This window comes from Lagopus muta, chromosome Z (assembly GCF_023343835.1).
Source record: "Lagopus muta isolate bLagMut1 chromosome Z, bLagMut1 primary, whole genome shotgun sequence".
Taxonomy (NCBI): domain Eukaryota; kingdom Metazoa; phylum Chordata; class Aves; order Galliformes; family Phasianidae; genus Lagopus; species Lagopus muta.
In genome coordinates, this window is record NC_064472.1 from 3,584,955 (window position 1) to 3,611,675 (window position 26,721).

Genomic DNA, 26,721 nt, shown 5'->3' on the forward strand with positions numbered 1-26,721 from the left:
GAGGCATTCAACGACAGAATTTGGTTCTTTCAGATCTTTGCTCTACTTGCTACATGTTGAAATGTCCTTCAATGCTAACAATCACTGACAATGAAACTAAGGATAGATGGCTTAGTTTCAGGTTATAGGCTACCTGTAATACCAAACACATTTTCTTTTTTAAGAGACACCATCAACTACTTTCAGGCCCGAGGGAAAGACGTTAAAAAAAGTTTCTGAATCAACTAAACCTCAGTCTGATGCTTTTTAAGGCAGAAGGGAAGAGCTGGAAGAGGCATAAGCATTTTTTCTTCAGGCCTACATTTTCAGTCAGTAACACTGTGCTGATTCAAGAGAATTGAAAAGCAAAGTTGGTTGTAACAGAAGGAGCAACCGGTCAGTTTATTTCTAAGCTGCATTAATTGGAAAACAAAAAGCACGAATGAGCATGATGAATGCTGCAAAACAAATAGGAAACAAACTTCTGTGATCCATCTTATCAGTCGTAAGGAGAAAGGATCTCAAGAATTGTTCCAGCCTCAAAAAAAAAAACAACAAAAACCCTCTCCCAGCCCCCCAGCCCCAGTCCAAACACCAAATGCATTCAGTTTTAATAAGCTAAGGTGCTATCACAGAAGAAAAATCAGTCTCTAAAAATAATGAGTTATATGTTTACAGTGTCCCTTTAACACTATAGTCTTGATATGATTTTTGTAAATAAATAACAGAATAGAAAGTAATTATTATTATTATTTTGGTGGGGACTTGTTTGTTGTCTTTTATTTTTATTTTTATTATTTTTTTAATGTCGTGCTATTTGAAGTTTCCTTGGCAATATGCCAATTAAGGATTTCTCAAAAAAGTGAATAACAGTTGGCTTGTGAATCATTAAATAATTCCAATCCCCACTCCCTTGTTGGAATTTTCCCTCCCCCCCTCCCATTTTAATATCCATCTTGCCATGCCAGGTGTTGGGTGTACTGAAGGACTTTAAAAAGAAACCAATTGAAAGTACAAATTTCAAATTTTAACAACTGACTGCTTTTTTTTTTTCTTTTTTTTTTTTTGTTAAAAAACAAACAAGCAAACAAACAAACAAACAAAAAAAAAAAAAACAGAACTATTTTTACTGCAATGGAACAGCTTCACGTTCAGTCTTTGAGTTAAACATTTTAATTGGGCTGTGGAAATGGAGCTTAGGTATTTTACCCAAGTTAGATCAATGGTTAACGTACAAGTCGAATGAGAAATGTACAATTTGAACTGACCATTTAAAGAGACGATTTGTCACACACAGTTTGCATCCATGCAGACTGAGAGCTTTATAATTACATTATGTACAAAAAAAAAAAAAAAATTTTTTTTTTAGTTTATTAAGGCAACCACAACTTGGAGAACATGTCCAAAGTGGCATTAATACAATTGCAGTGGTGATACCCTTTGAACATTTTTATTTTTATTTTCAGGTAAGAACACTTATTCCTTTTCTTTTTTAAGAAATAATTGCCAAGAAATAACCTACTTTCCATAGGGTTTTGTTCTCTATTTTTTAAAACAATCTACTTTATCTATTTTCTTTAAAAGTACATATCAAGGCATTGCTACCCAATGCAAATAATTTGGAGCCTGGGTTTCCCATCATTTTCCCTGGGAACTGCAGGTGGTAAAAACTGGTAGTTTTGGGCCCTGTTTTCTTACTCTATTTTTTTCTGTTCTACTTTTTTTTCTTTTCTCTTTTTTATCTTTTTATTTTTATTTTTATTTTTTTTGGTGATTTTGTCCATGTTTACTATAACTCTATTCCCCAGAAGTGTCTTGCTGTTCTCTACTCATATGTACCGAGCATCAAAACAACTTGGTTGATGGATGACCCCTTTTTCACATGCCATTGGAAATGCCAAGTTGCTTCATAGAAATGTGCTATCATAACTGAATATCCATGTACACCTTATTAGAAATGCTGTGATATTCTGTTGTTCCTTGGGATAGCACTCGGAATGAGTGTGTGCGCGTGTAAGGCTCTACTTTTCTATTGCCTATATTGCAGCTAGTTGTAACTAGGCAAGTAAATGAGAAAAAAAATATATATAGTTCTAGCAGGAGTCAGGCATTTGGGGTTATGTTACCCCAAAACCTGGTAGTATATAAAACTGAAAAAAAAAAAATTCAAACATATTATAACCAAGATCACAGTTGAGAAAATTACACTATTTTTTTTCTTGCCTTTTTTTTCTTTTTTTTCCTTTTTTTTTTCCTTTTTCTTTCTTTTTATTTATTTATTTTTTTTAACAGTGATTTCTACTATGGTATGGTTATTCTTAGTTTCACCTGGCCCACCAAACAGAATCTGAGTTGAGCATTCAGCCCTAGTGACAATGCTCAGCTCTCTGCAAGGATGACCTCCCGCCTCCGGGTATGGTGTGAGCACAGCAATGCTGAGATGTTGATTAGTTTTGGAAACTGCAAAGTAGACAATATCCCCAACTTAGAAATCCCCCCCACCCCCCTTATCCCCACCTTTCCATCTCCTCACCCTTTCCCCCCTCTTTCCTGGGGGACTGGGGCCGAAGTGATGAAGAGGAAGATGTGATCCCCATCTCTCCATAATAAGTTTTGGCCACCCAAGTGACAAGTCCAGTGCTGCCTTGGGGGCAAAGCAGACTGTATTCCTCCAGTCTGTCAGTCCTGACGTACCCTGCTATCAGCACTTGATGTCCAACAGGGTGTGCTGGCCTTAGGGAAGGCCTTCGCTTTCACTTCCTCTGCCTTTCCGGTGCCGCTTCACTTTCATGTCATCCTCCTCCTCTTGCGGTGATTTGCTCTTCCTTTTCCCAAGCCGGGGTGTCCGGGGCAGAGGGAGAGGGGGCGGCAGTGGCGGAGGAGGAAGAGGAGGAGGTGGTGGTGGTGTTTCTCGAGCCATGTGTATGACAGCCTCAATGGTGGCCATGATTGTGTCTTGAGTGGCTGCTTGCTCCAACAGCAATGGATTCAGTGTTGGCCTCTGACCTCTTTTGCTGGGAAGGTCAACGCATTTCTCCAGAACGGGCATTTGGTCTCTGGAATCTTCATCAAAGGAGAGAGGTTGCTTACGTGGACGGCCCCTCCGCTTCTTGACAAAGTTATTGCCTGTTTTTGATTGTCTCTGCAGCCGCTTGGCTTTCAAGATCTTGTTTACGTGATCCAGGTTCTTCTTTGTGGACAGGATCTTGGTGTAGTTACACATCTTGCGCACCTCACACTGGATTGCTTCAATTTCACGGCGCTTGAACCTTTTTTTCAGCAGTGGACTGGCTGTTAGGAGACAAGGACAGAAACAGGAATAGATCAAGCAAGTGAATGGAAATCCTGCCTTCATTATTATGAAGAAGGGGAGCTTTCAAGACTTATAGGGTGAATATGACTATTGAAGAAGTAGAAGATGTGTGAAATGACTCTGCATAGAAAAGCAATATAAGAATAATATGGATAATTTAGTGTCATCCCAGAAGAATTGCTATTAGCTCCCCTTCTACTGTTCCAGATGATAACCTAAGTTTAAGCTGTGCTCAGAGATCTCTCTCTTCACTTCTAAAGCAGCAAAACTTTTCTACAGCAGTGTTATACTGTGAGTTTGATTCAGTCTCCTTCTCTAGTGAGGAAAAAAGGGAAAGAAGGGAAAAAAGGGGCTGCTTAATACAAGTGTTACATCAGTCCACCATAACTACTGAACTTAATATACACCAAACATATGCTCCTGATACCTTCATCCTGGTCTTTAATTCTTGCACATCAGATAGTATTAAAAAAGTTTGTTACTGAAACTACTGGGCATAGGCAAGTTCAGTGGCTTACTCCACTTGTGTTAAATTCATTAATTCTGCCTGGATTTCTTTACTATCATCTCTGCAGAAACTAGCTGAAACTACACTGTCATCTAATTGACTTTAATGGCCCCTGAAGCAAGCTTGCTCCTTTCTGGTTCTGATCACTTACTTTAGATCTGAATGAAGTCCAAAGCAGTTAAGTCTCTTGCCAAGGTCACATCATGAGTCATTGTCAGAGCTGGAAGAGAGTCCAGCATTTGTTGGCTTCTTGGCCTTTACTTAGGACATAAGATCTTGCTTGTTTTTCCTAAATTATTTCATTGTCCGTTAATGAACATGGTGTCTGTTCAGAGTTCAAGATTTCCATGTAGATTACAAGTAACTACCTCTTTTTGAGCAAGACAGAATGTATTAATTCTGCTATTACAATAATTGGCTCTCCATTTCACTCCTAACACATCAATTCTGCACTACTGGAAGAGAAATGACAGAGTTCATGATTTCTTTCCAGTAAAGATTAAAACATCCCACTAAATTAACCTCAGCTCATGTCTACTTGCAAACTTAATTTACACCTGACTGTCAAGCAGTCATTTGGCTTTGAAATACTTGAAGTTTCTAGAGCAGCCAAGATTTCAAGAAAGGTTCTTTTGAGGGTTATCACTCTCTTTGTGGTTAACAACATAATCTTCTAGCAGCAGTTTAAAATAAAGTTGCTGGTGTAGCAACTCTGTAGATAATCAGGAGCCATCAAGTGGCAGAATCTTCCCTTGCTCACTATGACAGATTTGGCATATGAGCCTTACTTACTGTCCTCCCCTCTTGGACAACAAAAATATTGGCTCTTACACTACCATGTTGCTTGGATTCAGCAAAGAGCTTGCATAAACAAACGCAAGTTACAATGCAAGAAGTAGGAATGAGTCATAAACAAAACACAGACATATGCTCTCTTATAAATAAGGACCTGGATGGCCAACTTCCCAAAGTCTGGTTTTCATTAATTACAAAACAAAATACATTTTCCATATGTAACCCACTCCCCGCACCAAAAAGAAAAATAAAACCCATTTACAGTTTGTGATTCACAGAGGACAAAAGAATAGAGGAATGCAGTCACTTTGGTACCAGAGAAAAAAAGAGAAAGGAAAAGAAATGTCCAAATTACTAAGGGGAATCTGATTAATTGCACAGAATTTCTCTCAAGTAGGTCACCCCTAAAAAGTGTGGATGTAAGAACCCTAAAGGCAGCTGGCAGAGAGCTCTTTCTCAGTCACCTGATCAAAAAAGTTAGATTCTGGTCACACAAAACCATAACTCTCAGGGGCTTCACTCATGACTGACATACAAAGTCCCAGTATTTTCAATCCTAAGCATTCAGCTCCTTTGAGTTCCTCCAAAATCCTGCTAGAAGCTTCAGATTAGAATATTGAATAAGTCAAACACTTTGCACACCATTTGCTGTCCACATTTTGCCTTTTATCACTATTGCCATGTTGCCATGCATCACCATTGTCATGAGTCATTTGTGAGACTTTTTGAAAACTCCCATGTTCAAGATGCATTTTTTTTTTTCCCAGAAAGTTAATGACATAAATTTTGCAGATGAGAATTTTAGCAAAAATTAAAAGAAAGAAAAAAATTAAAAAAAAATTGCAAGGCCAGCAGTAAAGTTAGTAGATTTGGCACTGGTCTCAACTTTAATTGGAAAGACAGCAAGCCAAAGGACAGGAAAGAATTTGAAAAGAAAAATCTGCACAATTTTATGTCTTTACTGAGATCTATCAGTATCTGTTATTTCTGCAGCCCATTGAAATCAATGATATCTATTTGCCATTTTCAAAATAGGAGTTTACTGCCATTTGACATGACATCCTCCTTATTGCTGGTACTAAATAATATAATATGCACATGTATTCTGATGGTCATACCAGCTCTCTGATGATTATCTTGAGTACTCAAGAAGAAGAGGACACTGAGGCTTAAAGACCTAAGTGGATCTCAAGAGAGATCCACTAGTGTAGGCAGAAACTGAGTGCAGTACTCAGTGTGTCTAGTTCTCCAAATTCAGTTGATACACTAACATGTATGGGTAAATATCTACACGTAGGTGTAAATCTGAGAGCTGACGACCCAGTGCCTTCCTTTATTGTGTAGATACTTCCTTGCTCTCCTAAAAATTTATAGACTGACAGACCCTTTCAATTTGGACTGAAACTCAATTTCTCTTGAAATAAGTAAATAAATAAAGAGATAGATAGATAAATACATACATAGATACATAGATAGATAAATAAAGTTGTTCTATGCTAGGTTACTGTCTTATTTTTTTATTTTCCTATTTTTTTTTTTTTCCTTGTAAGTGCATTTGGTGCTTTGTAGCCTTTATGATTTTCTCAGGAAGTTTATTAGTAATTACTAACGCTTTTGCTTTTCTCTCTAGCAAGCCTCTGAACTTGCAAGAGTTGTGTTATGTAGTCTGCCAATAGTCAGAATGCATGTCTTGAATAAATAATATCCCTCTAAATCAGGCTTTTAAAGGATGTATTAAGAAAACCAATATTATATTGGCTATTGAGATTCAGGAGCATCTGATTTTAAATTAGAAGAAGGGTGACTATGTGGAAAAGAGTCTGATGGGTCTGCAGGGGGAAGATCTGATGAGGTGTGCTTATGACAAAATATCAGAGATCTGACAAAATAAACCACTATTGAAGCAAGAGCCATCAGGTGTTATCAACTCATCTAGAAGCTCGTGGTCAGCAATTCTGATAGAATATATTTTGCTATATTGCCATGTGATATACTGCTTTGCTGAAAACCAAAGGTAAGTACTAAGCTTTTCCATTTTATTCAGACAGATCTTTCTCAACCCTGGATTCAAATTTGTCTGCTCTGTTTTCAAGATTTGTTGTTCCATTCTTGCACATACTTTACTATTTGCATATGGAAACTTTGCTCTGGTTGGAAGAATTTCCCCTATCACTATCTCAAAAGAGATGAGGAGGAAGTTGGCCAGGCTAACAATATGTTTGTACACAGGCACAGGAAGATGGGATGCTTCTAAGAGATGACACAACATGATGGCAACCTCCAGTTGATGGAGGAGACTACAGGACAGAGAGCAGTACAGGAAGGAGAGCAATAAAGAGAGGAGACTTTGCTTCCTGGACAAAGTATTCTATCCACACCTTGCCAGGCTGTAAAGCTGTATGTTGCCTCTATGAAGGCCTGAAGCTAGTTGGCACAGTCCTGACCAAAGTGAACAGAGACTGGAAATAGCTGATGCAATGCAATATTGCTAAATGAATCTTTCCTTATATTGTGACTGTTCACACTTGAGGACATCAATCTGCTTACTGTAATCAGGATATTTCCTCCAGACACAGCTACAAGCAGTGACAGCTTGAATTCCACACAGCAAAGAGGTGTTGGAAGAGATACTTTTCCCACCACAGAACCTGCCTGGAGGCTTGCAACAACAGAGAGAAGGAGGACATAACTGGAAAATCCAGTACTGTGGAATAAAAGCAATCAGAGCTGAACAGAAGACAGAACTTGGACATCAGAAAAAGGCTGTCAGGAGATTCTTCTATTTGTCTGTATGGAGGACCTATTATGGGGGATCCTTATTTCTGAAACATCATTAGACAGCAATGGGAGAAGGAAGCAGTTTGGCTTCCCAAAACACAGAAAATTCAGACAAGCACCTGTATTTCTGTTCTGCTTTCTGGAAGCTGCTGTCTAAAACTTGCCCCATGCTATTAGAGACATGCGCACTTCAGTTCTCTTTGTCAAGTGCTGATTATGAAAACAAACTGGAAAATTACGCACTACTGGTGCACATAGCTGCTGCTTATTTCTACCCAATAAAGCTTTTGTACTTCTCCTTCATCCCTTCCTTACCATATTAAAAAAAAAAAAAAAAAAAAAAAAACACCTTGCCAAGCTACCTCAAGGTAGAAAGAATTGGTGTTAGTCTTAAAAAATACAGCTTTACACATTTAAAATAAGGAAAACGGAGGTCCTGTATTTGCTATTGGGAGCAGATGCCTTTGTCCCACAGATAAATTAACGTGATTGCAGGCCAAGCTGGGAAGTTGAACAGGGTTGATATTACACATGTAACAGCTTTCAAAGCAATAAGAAAAGTCTCTACCAAAAACATATGCTCCCAAGGAAGCTTACAGGGGTCTGAAGAACCCATTCTAGCAAAATGGTACAGAACACAGAAGTGAGGCAAGGTGTTTCAGATGCTTTGGAAGTTCTTCACTGCTTCTCAAACTTTATTCTGAATGGCTTTGGTGTGTTTGTGACACTAGGGATCAATCTTACTGCCTGTCATTCTCTACTCTATCCTTTCAGATTTGCCTGGGGCTGCTTGCAAGAACACAGCACAGAGAAAACTGCTCAACAGCTGGGCTCAGTTTTCAACTTGGTTTGAATGAAGAGATTTTCAAGGAGCTCCCCATTAGTTACAGGAAGCCCAAAGCACTGTCCTGTTTTCCCATTAACACAGTTTCTTTCAGTTTTCTCTAAATTTCAACATCTGGGCTACAGATAAACCAACAATTTAATTAGTCCTCTGAAAATCGAGAGAATGAACTATTTCAAGTCTAGCATACATTTTCACCTTGAAAGTGATCATAAAATATTTGTGTACTTTCATTCTCTGTTGCATTAAAAATCTGTCCTTAGTTTATGTATAGGAAAGTATTAAAAGCTAAACAAAGACTCCTGGTTTTCTTATGTAGAATTTTATCCTTTTAGAAGCCACTTTACAACATGGGTCCTTTGTTTTCACTCTTTATTCAGGAAACCAGAGGAAAACAAAAGGAGAGCACTGAAACAGCAATTTCAAATGAATAATTAAGTATGTTATCATTCCATAACTGAGGGATACAAATATAATGTTTGTTCATGTGGATTCAGATATTTGACGAGACTAAGAAATTCTTAATGGCTGCACGTAGGATTCAGTATGGCGGGTTCCCCATTCACTATGACATAATTCAAGATCAACTTATCTATCTGTGCTCAAGCATGATGATGATGGAATGACTTGGCTCAACTTCTGACAGTATTAAGCTGTATCACCTTCCAATGTGATTCCAAACAGAAGCACAAAGTATAAATTGATTGAAAAACATGTTACTCTGGCTTATTTATTCCTATGTGCTTTAAATCACTGTTCATTGCCCTAAACAACTTCACATTTTCAAGACAGAATATTATGCTAAAATCACTGAAGTATGCTGAAGAAATCTCAGCTGCTCCTTAGCTATTCACTAGGTATTCGTGCTACACGGATGGGAACATTCAAATAAATGAACAACAGGGCTGAGAAAGAAACCCAGGAGCCTTACTTCAGAGTCCCCTGCTAGACCATAAGTGCTCTTGTTGAATCCTCATTATTGCACAAGTAGTGTTATGTGAATAAAATATATTTGATATGCCAAGATATGATCATGGTAAGAAAGTGTTAAGAAGAATTACTGCCTGATTATCACATTGGATTTGCGCATTTGCAACAACTACTTAAATCAGGGAAAACAGTAAAAAAACCATATTTTTCAATGCAGTGCCAGTAGAAAGAGGGTGGAGTAGTTGTAGAAGGGGTGGAGAGAAGCCACTTTACCTGCTTCAGATGTTGCTGATGATGAAGGTAGGAGAGATAATACTGGAGTCGGCATTGTAACACTCTCTACAGTTGCTGGTTTCCTTCTGGTCATCACATTACAGGCAGAACTTTCCATTTTACTGTGAAGTGAAGTCTGGTCTGCTTTTAAGTGGGGGCCTACAATTCCTGGGGAAGAAAGCAAAATTTGGATGAACATTTAGGAAGTAATCTGAGTGCAGAATATCTGGAATTGTGTACTTGGTGACAGTCCTTGCCACTCCAGTATATTTTCACATTTCCCTGTAAGTGTCTGATTTCAAGATCTAATGTGGGTTTGATGCTCAAGAAATCAAAATTTCTGGTAATTTCTAATACTTCTGCCTGAAGGGTTATCATCAGTGATGTCTATAACAATGGCAAACCAACACGGTAATTCCACATTGTTACATATTATTTTGTAAAGATATACCCCCACCTGTACATGTTTAAAAACAGACATGTTTCTTATCTCTTTTCATTGGGATCATCTATTTGTCATTCTCTGTATAGTTTGTTCTCTGCACGTGGTTACGTACTTCTGTAGTGACTCGACTGAATGTGGGCTTCATGTGAGTAAAGGCACCAATAATGGCCTCAGCATGTCATTCCCTCTTTAACGCACATCAGACTTTTACTCATTTTTTAGGAATCCTCTTATAAAATTGTACTTTACAACTCATCAAAGAGATAGGAGTTTAAAAAAAAAGAAAAGAAACTCTTTGCCATACTTTTGTTTGTCAACCAATTCTGATGGCGTATGTAGATTACAACATGAAATGAATTAACTTAGAAATATACAGAGGACTACAGAAAAAAATAAAAGCTATGCAAACAGGGCTGTTAAATTTCTACCTTAGCAATCTTCCTCACACTCTCTTATGACTTTAATTCTTATTACCTTTTTTTTTTTTTTTTTTTTTTTTAATGTAAATGTGTCATATTTAAACCACTATTTTTAAAATGTTACATATTATATCTTCCTGTGTATACATCTGAATGTATGCCTGGCCATTTATATGTAATATCTGTATGAGTTTGCCTATGTGGATATGTACATATACATCTATGAATACATGAATTTACTAAGCGAGAAGTCAGCTAAAATAGCTCAGCATTTTTTACAGAAAAATCAGGAGGTTTTTGTTGATTTTGGTAAACTCCTAGCAGTGGCTGTTTTATAAAGATCCAGTAGTTCTGCTTTCATGAGACTGAAGCAAAGATGAGGATCTTTTGTTGTGTCTTTACTAATTTATGAAGACCTTTCTCAGTATCTGCAATAATGGACTTCAACATATTCAGGACAGCCACTCATTTTTCAAATGTAGCTCTTAAATAATTTCTTTTTTTCAAATCTTGTACATGAGCCTCAGAGAAAATATGGATTCTGGGAATTAAATTACATGAAGATTCATAAAATCACAGAAGAGCTGATGTTGGAAGAGATTTCTGGAGCTCATCTAATCCAATTCCCTTCTCAAGCACAGTCAGCCAGTTACCAGGACCACGTCCAATTAGATTTTAAATATCTTCAAGGATGGAGGCTTCAAAATCTCTTTGGGCAAAGAGAAAAGCACCATCATGCTGATCATGGATGATTTCTCTCCATATGTCTCTGGATTTTTCTGTGCCTGGTCTACTAAAATAATTCCTAACCTGATCCTCCTATAGCACAGATATGTTTTCTTTCCTCAGAGGTCTCATCACCTTTGGGTCTCGAAAGACTAGACTTATCAGGAAAGCTCAAGGTGAAGAAGACATTGAATGCTTTGTTTTATTCCATGCCACAGGTGTCTCTGCTCCATTCAGCACTGTGCCAATATTTTCCCTAGTGTTTTTTTTTTTTTTCCTGCTCCTGTACCTGCAGGACATTCTGTTGTCCATCTGCTTCCACCAGATTCAATTCCAGATAGGCTTTGGCTTTCATAAGCCCACCTCTGCATGCTTAGATATATTCTCTATATTTCTCCAGCAGCTCCTCCTTTCTCCTCTTTTTTTTGCTTGCTTTCCATGTCTGACATTAGTTAGTAGCTCTTTGCTCATGCATGCAAGTCTCCTGCTACCTTTGCTTGAATTGATGCTCACTGTTGCGGAACATTTTTGAATTTGGAGAAGGTAATCGAAAATCAACAAGTTCTCCTCAAATTTACTTTTCTCCAGGGCTGTATCCCATGATTCAGTAAGATTTTTCAAAGCAGGCTGCAGTCCTTTTTTTTCCTTTTCTTTTTCCTGTCACACTGAGGTGAACAATAGGCTTCTTCTCAGCAATTAAAAAAGACCTCTTCTCCTTTTTTCTAATCAAGGGATCTACAGCAAACACTCACACTGTCCATATTAGTCTGCTTGTGAATACTGACTTGTGAGCTCTCAGCTGGTCCATCACTAATTCTTAGGCATTGCTCCATGACTTTCTACTCCCTTCTATTATCATCCTGAAAACTTTTCTTGTCAGCCTGGTTCATCACTTCCTCACTTGGTTGTGGGTCACCATCTTTTTCCCCTGTCACTTCTAGTTTAAAGTTCTCCTTACCAATTTGGCTAGGCTGTTGGAAAAGATGCTTTATTTCTTTTCAGGTGAAACTCTTCTCTTCTTAGTGTTTCTCTAACCTCAAAGAGGATCCTATGGTCATTAAAAAATTAATCCATTTTGTCAGTACCTGCTGCACAATGAGTAGTTAATACACAAAAACTATCCAGCCTTCTTCAAGCCCTCCCATCTCACTTGCAGGATTGAGGAGCAAAACACCTGCATCCTCATGGCCTTGATCACAGCCATTGGAGGCACTTAGCCAAGATTGACAAACTCACAAAATCCAAAAATCTAGCAATATTATCAGTCCAAGGACTTCTGAAGCCTTGGATGCTTCTCCACAATATCATTCATCTAAGTTCCAGGCTATTGGAAAACCACTTGACAGCAGGTCAGGTCAGAAGATTGGGCCGTTCATCTTATGCAGGGGTTAGCGCCCACTGCTCTCCCTAACCACAGCTGGTTAGCATCTGGTAGTTCCTCAAAGAGTTCCTTAAAGATCTTCAAAGAAGTTCTCAGAAGATCAAGATGATTTCCAGGCAGTTTGCTGCCTCTGTTGGCAGTACTCAGCCATTCCAGATACAAACATTTTCTTGCATTCATAGTCGGAGCTGCTATGGTAATTTCTACCTTTGTCCTTGCATGCAAAATGAGAAATAGTCAAGAAACCTACAAGATCCCAGAAATTGTGGAAAAGATCTCTATCAGACTCAGGCAGAGGACTGAACTGGTGAGAGGAGTCTGAAAGATTAGGGGCTACAGAATGAATGAGTCTGGAAGAGGAGTCTAGATTAAAAACCTGCAACTTAATAAAGCAGAATGAGTCCGAAAGCAGAAATATTCAGGGCTGAGACAGAATTGCAGTCAGAGGTCGTGGCTTGGAAGAGATATACTGAGGAGCCTTTGCATATTAGACTGTACATTCTCCCAGAGCCTCAAATTGAGCACTAAGCATCTCAAATTGTATCCATTCAACTTCAATCCCTCTCTGCTCAGCTTCCCTATTACAAATGAGAACAATAATATACCCCTCAACTCAAGAGCAGTGCTGCAAAAATAAAATTATCAACATTCATGAAACATTCATCTATTCATAGCAAGGCTTAGAAATGTGGAATAAATGAGACATGGGGTCACACACTGAATAAGGAGAGGAAAATCACACTACCAAATAGCTGTTCATTAGGTGAGTGCTATACATTGAATAAAGCACTGTTCCACAGAAAGACTGAAATATTTGGCCAGACAATTATGCTTATGTGATCCTAGGACTATGGAACCGTGCGTGTGAAAAGCTAAGGCTTCACCATCCCATAGTGCTTGAGTTTGAGGCTTAACATTACTTTGTCACGAATGTAGATTGTGCACAAGAAAGGCACTTATGTGTGGGTGTATGTATCAATATGCATTCATATATATGCACGTGCATATAACAGCCTAATAAATTCAGCATCTGGTTCTAATTAAACTGAATGGCCTATATAAAGAGCTGTATGAAAACATGCAGCTGTAACCTGTTAACCTCTATTGATAAAAAAAGGTCTCTGTGAAGCTGTGCTTCAACATATCAAGGGACAGTCATTCATTTTTCAAAGGTAATCCCTCACAAACCACTTATCCTCTCAAATCTCTACCTGCACACAGTGTTTGCATTAGGGACCTTGATTTATGGATTCCCACTCCTTGGATGGAGAGGCTGACTTCCTGTTGCCGTGGTTACTTGGATCTTGGTTCAAGGTTAAACTACTCCCAAATCAAAATCAGTGGCAGGCACAGCATCTAACAGCCAGGTTATTGACTACCTTAGGATGCTTAAAGGTCAAAGACCAAAGTGCTGCTTACTGCCTTTGGAGTGAGTCAATATTTTCAATATTTTTATTCTGTTTCTTTTGAAGAAGTAGTTGCTGCTCAATTACCACCTACTTGGGTTTAGCAAGGTCATACAAATCATTGAGAAAAAAATCCTCCCCCTGAAGAAGAGGTACAAATGTAATGAATTACTTCAAAGTCTATGTGGCCCAATTGCAGCTCATCACTGGTGAATCATGGGTTTGGCCATCTGTCTTTTGTTTTATACAGTTGGTTTCTTGAGCCTGTATCACTCACCTTACTGAATTTTGCCTCTGAATTGAGGAACAGGAATAACTTATGGATTTGAAACACACAATAAGGAAGAATCATTGGGTTCCTGTCCCAGATACCAAAATGATAACTGAGAATTGGAGGCACCTCTGGACAGCTATGGAGTTGCAGCTATTTTCTCACAACGCTGATTCACACTGCTGTACTAGGATGTTTACCTTTCAATCAAACTGACCCATTGGTGTGGAATCACCACCCTTCATTTGACTACTGTTATTCATTTGGGATTCTCTATTTAGGAAATGTGAAATAAGAGATCACCCTAGTTCAGCACATATTTGAATAAAGTAAAAATAAATAGTTCATAACACAGTGAAAGGGGGCATATTAAAATTCATGCTCTACCACGACTCAAGTGCTATTTCATCTTTTTTTTTTTTCTGCTCCAGACAGAGAGAAAGATGATGTGTACAGGTGACCTGTTTCAGACCCTTTTTTACCACTTTCCAGTTGATCTTTGTTTATTGCCTCCAATTTAGAGACTACTTCACCCCATGAAAGACTCGTGTCTTAAGTTATCTGAGTCCTGCTGATATCACAGAGAACAGTGAACGCACATTTTCACTTGAACAATGGGCAGCAGAGCAGGGAGAAAATCAATCACTACTTGTTAAATGAGAAAGAGCAAAGGCAAAAGATAGCTTCAAAAACAGAGGTAGATGTACACAAAGGAGATTATCAAGAACCTAACACAATAATGGCATGATTATAAATAAATAATCATGATGATCATTAATAAAAGGGTGAACCATGAGTAGCACTCTTCTAGTTCGAGACAGACTGACAGAAAGGCTGTGCATGAGGCAAAACAATACTGATGTAAAATGGGCCCTTCATTTAAAGATTTATGGGTCCCCTGGTACTGGCTAAGCAACTTATGAGTTCTGGCTGATAATTAATACATTAATTTTAAAGGCCTAGTCATAATTATTGTTGTTATTAAGTACTTACACTGCAAGTTTTGTGGTCTACCTCCACAGTGCTAGGTTCTGTACAAATGGATTAATTAACTCTCCTTGTTTTACTGTTCACTCTGCTTATTGCATTCATCTGTTTTTTCTCATCTTGTATCTGTATGGGAAAGTTGTTGGACAACGTCCACCTTTTCTTCTTTTATTTGTGTGCAGAAGCTAGTACAGCATGCAGCCAGGCTGGAACTCTAAATGCCAGTTCAAAACTGATCAGTACCATTTTGCCATTGGAAGAAGAGAGAAAAAGGTGATACAATTGATTACTGAGAAGTTTCTGTTGGGAAAGATTTGTCTTTAGTAAGTGCCTTGAGTTGGATCTCACATTCCCCACAGATTTTGGAAATCCATGGCTGTACTTAACATGTTTATGCATCCCACTGTTGTTATCAGAAAACTCTTACAATTTTTCTCCCACTCTCTGCACAATGAGGCTACATAGAGCAGTTGCACAGGAAAGCACATTTAAACATTAAGTTAGTATTTGCATTTAAGACAGTATTTGCATTTTGATAGCTATTATGTTTTGAATAAAGAACCAGAAGAAGCCTTGTATCTGAGTGTATCTTTTTAAAGGCTAATTTTAAATAAATCAGTCAAAAGTTTGGCATTGCGTCACATTCCAGAAGGGAGAACTGAATTACTATGTGATAAATGTAGTTAAGGAAAGTAATTATTCTTCTTAAAGTAATATTATTACCTTTCTAGCTTATGGAATTCATTTCCCTGGATTCTATTTGACGTGCATTATCATTTTAAAATAACTGTACTTTCAACGTACAGTGCTGCTTTATGGCTTCAGGTCTTTTTATCTTCCTTCTTTTTCCACTACTGCATTAGAAACCTCAAATTTCACCTCTCCAATGAAGGATTTTCTGCTCTACAGGATATATCCCCCTGAATAAAACCAAGTTCCTGTAGAATAATAAAAAAAAATTACTGTCATTGCCAACAGGAAAAATTTAAAACATGGAGACTGCTTTATTTCATTCTAGCTACTTTCTTACTTTTTTTTCTTTCTTCTTTTTTTTTTTTTTTTTTTTTTTAATATATATATATCAGGGTATCTTTAGAGAAAGAGAGAGGGAGAATGAAAAAGCCATCATTAGATAGATCTTCTGATCTTTATCTGCAGTAGCACAGTCAGAAGAGCTAATGCTATGATGATAGCTTTGAAATCTCTTAGGAATTGGATGAAGAGAAGTGATAGTGATGAACTCCCAGCTAATAAACAGAGAGTGCTTATTTCTGCAGAATGATCAATTTCCAGATGTCCTGAGGCTTGTCTGATACAGTTGATTTACTCATTCTCCCTCACTTCACTAATAAAGCTCAAGTCCAACATCAGATTAGAGAAGAGCCAGATTTCTTAAAGGGGCAAGAGGAGGGCTGGCATCATGGAACGTAAATGCTGGGAGACATACTAATCTCTTCTGCCTTCTCCCATAGCCACCAAGCTGTCTTAAACAGCTGCCTTCTGCTGGAATCGTACACTTTATCCGCTTTGGGTTAGTACAGTAATACAGACAATTAATTTGTTATCTTGTTAGTGGAAATTTAATGCAATGATCTAAAAGAACTCTTACATATTGTGATAAACTTTTGTGCCTCCAGGGTGCTTCTCTTCCATAGGACTCATTTCACATCCCATCCATTATGTAAATGAGATGTGGAAATAGTTTAGTTCCCCTAATGTATCTGTACACTGATGGATTGCACAAAGTCAGCCCTACTGAAACTAATGAGGTTAAATGCATCTTGCCATTCCTTTCTACTTGGGTGAATCTCTGTGCCTGAGTTCACGAAATTCAAGTCCTCTTCACTGTCCTGAAGATAATTGTGTTTCCTGACAGGAAATATAGTGGCAATTGTTGCATACCTGAGGCCTCAGAAGGCATTTTTTGCAAGCAGAGCAAATGCTATTGCTATATACAGACATGGGGTTGTCTGTAGAGGATTCAACTTATCTTTCCTCTTAGGAAGGTGGATCCCAGGACTGCACTGAGCTATGTAAAGGCATGTAATGTTTGAATATCATCTAGCTTTTGTCATGCTCCATGCAAGAACTAAATCCAAGGAGGAAAGAATAAGAAAACGTTATTTTGCTCATCATCCAGATGAATCTCCTGCCCCCCTTGCCCTTCCAGCTAAGAGAATGATAAGCTGTCATTTGATTTAAAACGACAGTCTTCCAACTGCTTCCAACTTGTATTTTATATTATTAGGCTTTCTAGGAGTTGGAGTCTTAAGCCTAGCATTTTGGTTTTGTTTTGGTGTTGCTTTTCCCATGGAATCCTCCATCTCATTCCCTTACACCCTCCTCTGCATATTGCCAACATGAACATAGAGGAGACATGAAACAGGAGACTGAGGAATAACAGATGTGCATCTTTGGCCATGGGAATCAAAATGATGTGTGCAGAGAAGTTCAGTCCTTCAAGGACTGAAAGATGAAAACTGATTTAATGGAGTTGATGGAAACACTTCAGATGCTAGAACAGTACAGGGTTGTGCTCAGTCCCCTCCAGCCCCCTTACCTTCCGGCAGGGTGGAACTGGGGTCTGAAAATACTACGGAAGAAACCATCAAAGTGTGTCATGCCAGGAACTGAAGAACACAAGGATTTCCAGCAGAACTTGGATCAAAGTAGAAGACTATGTGAGCTTTTGGCGGGTGACAGCAATCAATAAATTTAATGAGAGAAAAACCCAAGGGTTCAAAAGGCTAATTCAGAGTCAAAGGCTCCAATATCCCAGGCCTTGTGAACATAGATTTAAGCTATAGGGACTTGTTAATGGGTTCAGAGTCAAGGGTTTGTCCTGCCTAGTGCCTGGAACTTTCACTGAGCAGAAAGATACGGTTTACAGTTGCTGGAGACAGACAGAATAAAGAGAGACAGACAGAAACTGATGGTGCTGAAAAAACTAAATTTGCCGTGAAATATTTCAGCGAATGAATCATTTAACACACAGTGATGACGAACTAATTTCTCTTGCAGAGGGGGAAGGACAAACATTAAAAGCTTTGAAAGATGAGAAACGAAAATAAGTGTTTGAGGGAGCATAGGAGGATAGGCTGGAAGAGTGAGCTAAAGGGCTCTTTTTTAAGGCATTAAAAGCCATTAGGTATTCTGAAGGGCAGAAATAATAAAAAAATACATATATGTAGCTGCGAGCAAGAACCAGCTTAGAGATGAGTAGTCACGCTGAAATGAACTGTCAGTGGATGATGATATGCTCACTCAAGAGGAAGGAAACAGGAGCTAGGATTTCTTTTCGAGAACACAGCTGAGGAAAGACAGATGGGGAAATTTCAGTCTGTAAGTAATGAGAAAAGTCAAGGGTGGTGTTTGGAGTTGTTGTTTTTCTTAACAACAGGGATGATCATTTTTAAATGTGGCAGATAGAGCTGATATCCCCTAGGCAAATGGAGTTGGGAGCAGTTTGTATTTATCACAGATTAAATGGGACAGTGACAGCTTTGGTAGGAGAGTGCTGGCATGAAACATGGGCAGAAAAGTCAACTTGATAGTGGGGGAGGATGAATGAGGAACCAGGATGGAACTGGTGTAATGATGGAGTCATTTTTCATGCACAAGCAGTGTAGAAAAGGTTGTGAAAGCTAAGAGAAATAAGCAAAATTATTAGCAAAAATCTTGCTGAACAAGTTTGACTAAGATACCTCCACTGAGAAAATAGAACACAATATTCCACCAGAAATTACATGGCTTAGGTGCTCTCTGCATGTGCATCAGGTAAAAGTGCATCTGTATTATTCAAAAAAACTTAGCTGATGCTTTTTCTTTTGTAACTAAAATGTCGTATTTGTACTACAGTGATTTCAGTAGATAGGTGGAGGCATCTGTGTTAGAAAGGTAAGCTATACCAGAGATGTTACTGGAACCCATTGCACAAAAGGAATACCAAAGAACCAGGTAGGCATCTCCACCATCTGGCTTAGTCCTGAAATATCTGACCTTCTCTTCAGAGGGGTTCACACCTTTCTAGTCACTGCAGCCACAATCAAAGGCAGCTGTGTCACAGTGGTAGGCAGTTGGGAACAGGTGGGATAAAAATTAGCTGAAATCCTTTCCGTGAATTCAGTCACAGAGCTGATAAGAACATCCAAGACTGCTGACTTTCCAGTTAAAATCCTCCCTGCTGAGCAGCCTGGGTATTTCATTTCTTTTCTTTATGTATAACAAGCTATGCTCCAGTTCATACAATGAGAAATACTCAGAGTACAACATACAGTGGAAATAAAATCTCAGCTCTTAATGGAATTCCCGGTATGCCCTACAATCTAGGAGACCATAATGGAGGAGTTTTTATTTTTAGAAGATCCTGTGCTGACTTTGTTTTAATATCCGAGTCCATTTATCCCACGTTAATGCTGATTTATCATTAAAATGAGTGCTTGCTTTATCAGCACTGGAAATGAAAAATAATACACACTGGGAGTGCATATATAGTTCCTCTCCTTCTCTACATTTCGGATCAACAGATACAGGGCATTTATTCACAAAACCACAGTAATTGACTGGAATATGAAAACTGAAGTCTATTTAAATAGATGTATAGGTAATATCATAAGTGTTATTACCAATTAACCTTAGCAACGAAATTTTAATAGTTAGTTAGCACTGTAGTATGTTGTACTTTAATTGTTGCTCTATTCTAATGGCATTCTGAAAATGATCTCTCTTATAACCTATCAAAAACTTCTGTGATAACTGTTGCTCTGATACAAACCTTAGCATAAAGCATTTGGATCTGACTTTTTTTTTTTTCCCAATTAAAATTCTGATAGGAAATACTTCACTGAGAGTGATTCTCATTAAAATTCTTGCTGCAGAATGTTTCCCTTAGCAGTGTAAGAAGGATGGCAAAGAGACCATGTGTAATAAAGGTGGAGAATGCCTTCATGGAGCACATACACAGGAAGGGATCTGACTGATGAAGAAGAGGTTAAAGAGGTGAAGAGTGCAAAGTGGAATGAAACAGGGAATAAAGGGCATACTGGGAAATGCTCTTAAACACTGACATTTGGAATTACGTTATCAGCTTGAATGCTGCATATCTATGTCAATATCAATCCAAATTTCCAGAGTGCTTTTCTGTATAACTTTAGGGCAAGCTTATCTTTAGTTTTCTTGTTTAGTAATATCTAAAAGGATGTCCTATGTCCTTCTCCAATGAACTTCTTTCCACATAACCATATATACTTGCTACACAGACCAAATACAGTAAGATATATCAGAGAGGGAATATAAGAATCTAGAAAGTTCTGGCATAGCATCATGACAGAGAAAAGATGAAAGCAGAACTTTCCTTTAATTAAAATTGCTTTGCTGTAGCAGTAGAATTTTATTAACAAAATGGATATATTTAACAGTGGCAGAATTTGCTGAAATTCTGACTCCCACTGAGATTTTGATCAGTCCATCAAACTACAGAAAAAAAGAACAGTGAACTTTTGGAATCTGTCAAGAGTAGTATCTCCAACCTTTGTGCTTGAAATTTTTTTTTTTTTAAGTTTATAATGTTCATATCTCTGTAAGGATTGATCTAATTATAGGTTCTGGATTCAGACAATTGTTTATAACATACAACCATGCAAGTTCTTCAGGAAAACAATAATCCCTGAAGGAAGAAATCTAAGGAGATTTTCTTTCAAATTTTGAGCAATTTTGAGAAAAGCTTTTCTCCTACTGGAACAGCTGCCAGTAAAACATCTCGACCCCATTCAATATTGTGAGTTTTGTCTAGAAGACTAAATCTTCAGATTTTTACCTGTGCCCTCCTTAAGATGTTATAAGAATAGAAGTGGTTCACTTCATCTAACTTTAGGTGGCAACAGCCCAGTTTCTACATGAGAACTATGCACCTAAGCTCGTATTACAGGCAACAGGGATCAAATTAATATTAAAAAAAAGTGGAGTGGGTGATTCAACAGAAAAAGCAGGGGTTTTCTTTATTCCAAGACAAATTACTCTGCAGGATACACTGGCAAAACTTTCACCAACTGTAACGAAAATAGAGAAATCTAACTCAAGTAGCTATCTTCTGCTGGTAAGAGAATCCATCCCTCCAGAAGCTCGATGGTCAAATGTCAAACTGGCAGGTTTAAATTCCTCATGCTCAAATAGAGAGGCTAAAATATGGATAGTACACCCCTGGGTCAGGAGTGTAAGCTCTATATAGGCACCTGGTTGCGTTTGAAATGCCCTGAGGTATTTGAAACCTCCAAGGGTGGCTGGCAGCTATGATAAAGGACTTCATGCAAGACCTCTGCCCTTCTGCAAGAGCAGCTGGAGGCCAGGCAGAATATCCTAGGCTTCTCAAATGACAGCTGACAACTACATGTTAGCGAATGAATCGAACCCTGAGCCTTCATCTTTGCTTGTCCCAAAGTCTCTTGTGGGTAGGGAAATATCTCATCATTGTAAATATCCCCTTGTCACCAACAAAGGAACAACAAAAACATGCCCTGTCAGCTCTTTCCTGAATGGGAAGAAAATGGTTGCAGTGCAAGGCAATAAGTATATAAAGTATACTATAAAACATGGAAACTTCCCATACTTCTTTAGGATGGATTTGTTACCCAGGAAGGAAAAAAGAGACTTCTTTTTCTGTCCTACGACAAAGGCTGTTTGCTTAATATGGCAAAGAGGGGAGCACAATTATTTTTTTTCCATTCTCCTAGTAAAATGAGAATTAAAAATATGCCTAAAATCCCTGAAATTCAAAACTGAATGGACTCACAGGACATAACTCTGTAATTGCTAGCACGAACAGAAGGAATCAATGAAATAAACATAGCCTATCCAGCAGATATAAGCACAAGCCATCGCAAATATACAATTCATTTCATCTGTGTCTTTGAGATAACTCAAAGCAAAGAGGGCAAAATGTCTCAGACTTATTAGACAACTAACCGAGTTCAACATTTCCTCTCTCTTGTTTATCTATTCTTCATTGTTCATTTAGTGATGGAAAAAGGCTCTGGAAGTCAAGATAGCTTACGCACATATATCACTTATATACATTTCAGCCTTTCAAAAATCCCTCTAAAGGGAACCTAAGTCATGATTAGGTCTTACACTGGCCTTCTCCACAGGAATTTCTCTTCTCCCCATAAACATGAAATCCATCCTGTCTGGAAATGTGAATCCTCAGAGATGGGAAAAAAAAATATCTGCAAAATGTCAAAGTCTCGTCATTAAAATATCATCATTGATGAAGACTAACTGTTTCAATAAAGAGAAAAAAAATGTTTAGCTGTTTAGCAAGTGCTGGGTATTTCTGGGGATTGCTGTGCTATTCCTGTTTAGCTGTGTGGCTGTTTCTCATTTCAAGAGTTACAACAAAAGACTTCTGTTTTTTTAAATGGTTTGAAACCACTTGGCATGTGACTTCTGAAGTGTTTAGCACAGTCTTACAAAAACGTCATGAAAATTTATCAGCCTAGGCCCCATATCTACTTGCCGGCCTTGTATCATCAGCCATCACACTAATGAAAATACTAATGACATTTCAATTGCGTTTCAAGAGAAATGAGCTGCTTCAGCTGAGCAGAAATTAGAAAAAAAATTAAATTTTCGCATGAAGAGTATATCACTCTCTCTTGTTATTATTATTAATTAGATGAAGCACTTGGCTTCATTGACATCTGGAGTCCCACTGTAAGAGTACATATAAAAAGTGAGAAACAGGCCACACTGATAAACAAAGGAAAGAATCATAAAACGGAATGGGAAATACAAACCCACAAAATCACAGAATCACAGAATCACAGAACTGTAGGGGTTGGAAGGGACCTCTAGAGATTGAGTGCAACCCCCCTGCCAAAGTAGGTTCCCTACACCAATGTTTGAGAGTCACACTGAAATTCAAGGTAAGATATTGTAGAGTGATGTTAAGAAAGAGGTGTAGACATTTACAAAGAACAAACTCATCCTACTTGGACCAGAAGTATATTTGGGAGATGTTAATTGCCACTGGAGGTACTTAGATTGGCTTGTGCAGACATACAGCCATATGAATTGCAGGCAAAATACCTCTTCACCATGACACAGTGGCTCAGTGAAAGATAAGACTTCCCTCCCTTGGTCTCCAACCCAGTTTCCTACCACAGCCATCACCTCAGATCTATTAGAAGGATGGGTGCAAGAAGTGCATGTTCTTAGAGGCATGAGGGCTGGAGAAACGAGGTGTCTTAGATCCCTCTGTTGAAGAATGGGAATGAGAAATCAGCTGGGTGGGACTCCAGCAGCCAGCTAAAATCAACACAGAACAGTAAAAGAAAGGGAGGGTTTGCCCTGTGTTGGGGCTTATATCGAGTGCATGTGGGCCGTGGTTCTACAAAGCAGAAGCTGTTGCAAGAGGCTGGGGCTGCTGTGAGACAGATGAGGGGGACTTGCTCCCAAACGTGGACTCTGTCATGTTATTTGGGAAAGATCCAGCACTAAGCTAGCTGCCAGAATTTGTGGGTGAGCACACTTGACAACGCAGGGAATGCTTGCCAGGCCTGATCTTAAACCATATCTACTGGCAAGCTCTTTACATTTTGGAAACTTTAGGATCTTTTGAGTAAAATTTTAAGAGGAGATGTAATGCCATTCCTACAACAAAATGGAACAAAATAAAATCAAACCCTGGAAAACCACAACTGTTCTCATGTTCCAATCTGCTCTGCCATGAAACCAGAACAAATAGGCTGTGGCACAGTTTTAAGAGTCGATTATAAAACACCCCATCAGAATATAAACAACCCACATCGACAAAGTAATCTCTGTGGATCTCAGTGGGCCTGACCCGCTGCTGCCCTCTTCCTTGTATAGTCATGAATACAAATGCAAGGTGAATGCTGGCTGCCTTATGATCTGGTGACATTTTACACCCATGTTACTGATGTCAACAACTGCATACGGCAGCAGAGAATCAAACTCAGGATAACTACTTCCAAAAAACAGAAGAGCAAACTATAGGCACCTTTCCAAGGAGTTTAGGTATTTCAGAGATGAAATGAGATGACTTACATGGCTAAGTCAATCCCTTCTGCACTTCCACATTTACTTAGGGAAAAACCTTGTACTTAACATTGTATTATAATTCATTGCTGGAACACATGCTGCCCTATCTCAACGGGAGAGCTGTTCTCCATTCCTGCCATCTCTCTTTGTGAATGTTAAATCCGTGTACAGAAATATATCCCTGACAAAACCGTTCAGAAAACTTCAGAGACCAAAGCCTGCAACTTTTGTCTCCAGTGTGCAATGGGAGTAAATTATGACTCCTGGCTCATTCTGTTCATATGGTCCTTTCTCTTTTAAGCAAACAAACGAATAAACACTAAATGTCCTATTCCCAGCTGGTATTAGTGCAATGTTATGTTTGAGACTTTAAAAATGTAAAAGTCAAACCATTCATACGGATGGGTCCCATAGCAAATGTAACGTTGTCCCAGGGGTACATACGTAGTGTGGTATTGCTGCACATGGTATTAACTTTTATGCCTCAGTCTATATGTGCAGTGTGGCTCATTTATGGTTGCTCTGGGAACCACTATGTTTACATAAATTTTAATTTCCTGTCTTTTGTTTGTTCTCTTTATCATCTTTCTAAAACAAAATTTTCCTTGCGAATTTTAGTGCTCAACCAATTATCTGCAGATGGAGGCACAGGAGAAATGACATCCTCTGATTTTTCCACGTGGCCCTTCAAAACACCTTCATGTACATTTGGACCCATCAGACTCTGCAGATGTACAGAAGTAGTACTTTTTTTTGACTAAAGTGGGCTTCTTCTCATGGGTTGTGCCGATTTTGGTCCATTGTCTCCCTGGGACCTGGCCAAAACCTTCCTGCTGAGTTTTCATGGACCATATTTACCATATCACAACTCATTTTCTGGTTTTTGTTTTCCCCTGAAATGCAAGTAGTTTGTGAACTGAATGAAACTAGTGCTTGGTTTCATATAGACACACTTGAGTTACATGCCCCTAGATTTTGGTGCTGAAGTCCTTTGCTATCCGCTCTCATAACTGAAAGAAGATGTTTACAGCTGCTTGAAATCTTTTTTTCAAGCTTGCAAAACTGTTGCCTCAATCAGCAGAGTTCTGACTGTACTTTATTATGAAACATTTCTATAAAGGAGTGGAACCTTAGAGATGCCAGTTGTATCAAAAAACAACGGTCCAGCTACAGATTAATGCAGTGATCTTCATGAGCAGTTAATTAAAATTCAGTGTTGACAGGACCAAGCCTTGTTACTGTTTTTTAGGGAAACAAAGAATAACAGATAAAGCCAAATTATAATAGGTCGGTGCAGCAAATCCAAGAAAAATATGGCAGTTCTCGGCGGCTGTGATAGGAATCCTTCCTCTTCTTGAATAATAAAGGCTTTTGCTAATTTTAACCAGAGCCAAATCTGAAAAACCTGCAGTCGTGTGTGACTCAGAGAGCCCCAAGGGAATGGGAGGTGGGGGGAGATATGTGTGTGTGTATGTCTGTGTGTATAATCTAACAGTGCCCAGAGCTTTTGCGATCCTGGACCACTTCAATCGCACAGGCCAGATTCATTAAAAACCCTGGCTACATTCCAGCAGTTAAAATTGAAGCAGCATATTTATTGCATTTTGCTCAAATAAATCTGAAAACGTGTGAATCATATCCCTTAGAGAGATGGCGAGAAGAAGTAAACAATCTTGGGCTCACACTTGGAAGCCAGCTATGACGAAGAACAAAGATGCAGGAGGGTCGTCATCGTGGAGAGCTGCAGGATGCTTGTTGATTCAGAGGTTTTGGGAGGCTGAGGGCTCAGCCACCATTTTGTCCATTGCTTCTATTCTGGCCTCAGATCCTCGGTTTAGTTTTCCCTATTTTATTTACACCCATGAACACACACCCACGCATATATTTTAAACAGCCTCTTTGCTTATGCAACTCCGCTCTGCGGTTCTCTGTGGTTTTCCAGATGCTGTTCATGACGCTGGCACCTCACCCCAATTGCAGCTGCATTCAGCTGGGATTCAATTACAGCCTGTCTTGCACAGGCAGATTGGTTTTTCAAAGATAACATATTTTGGGGAGGGATTTTATTTTATTTTTTTTCCCACTCCAAAAGCAATTTTTATTCGGAAAGGAGAAGCATGACTTGCAGCTTGATCTTACCAGGTGCTGAACACCTCCAGACAGGTCCTCAGCACCCTTGATACTGCTTTACTTCAGCACATTTTAGCACACAGCCCTGAAGGGTTAGATTCTGCAAAATTAAAATGCTGGCAGAGCAGGATCCTGCTGCTCTCCAGGGAAAACTTTCTATCACAAACGGTACACTGATAACTGGTTTTCCCATATCTGGTTCTGCAAACTGTAATCAGCTTATAATTAGCAAACCTAATTACTGATTTTTTATTTTATTTTATTTTATTTTATTTTTTTTGGACATTGGGAAGTGAAGGAAGAGAGGTATTGCTAATAAGAAATGTTTCATTATTTCTACAAGGTATTCTATGCACCTCAGTCCATCCTCTTCCCTGAGATGGGTGTAGCTCCTCTTGAAATGATGCTGTGCAGGGAGAAGCCCTGTTTCTTTGCTGGGTGGATGCAGGAGTTGTGGAAGGTATAGGGGAGATCCCCAG

General features: G+C 38.7%; 1 protein-coding gene across 4 annotated transcripts in view; it reads right to left on the reverse strand.

Annotated features, from left to right (window-relative positions):
* Positions 1–2,513: 2,513 nt before the first annotated feature.
* The window catches only part of SETBP1 (SET binding protein 1), a 264,152-nt gene continuing 239,944 nt past the window's right edge, over positions 2,514–26,721 (reverse strand). For all 4 annotated transcript variants that reach the window (XM_048932011.1, XM_048932012.1, XM_048932013.1 and 1 more), the window contains 2 exons: positions 9,421–9,588; positions 2,514–3,270 (listed from right to left, as the gene is read on the reverse strand). In XM_048932011.1, coding sequence (XP_048787968.1) covers positions 2,714–3,270; positions 9,421–9,588 — 725 coding nt within the window. In that variant the 3' untranslated portion in view covers positions 2,514–2,713. The remainder of the gene's footprint in view (positions 3,271–9,420; positions 9,589–26,721) is intronic.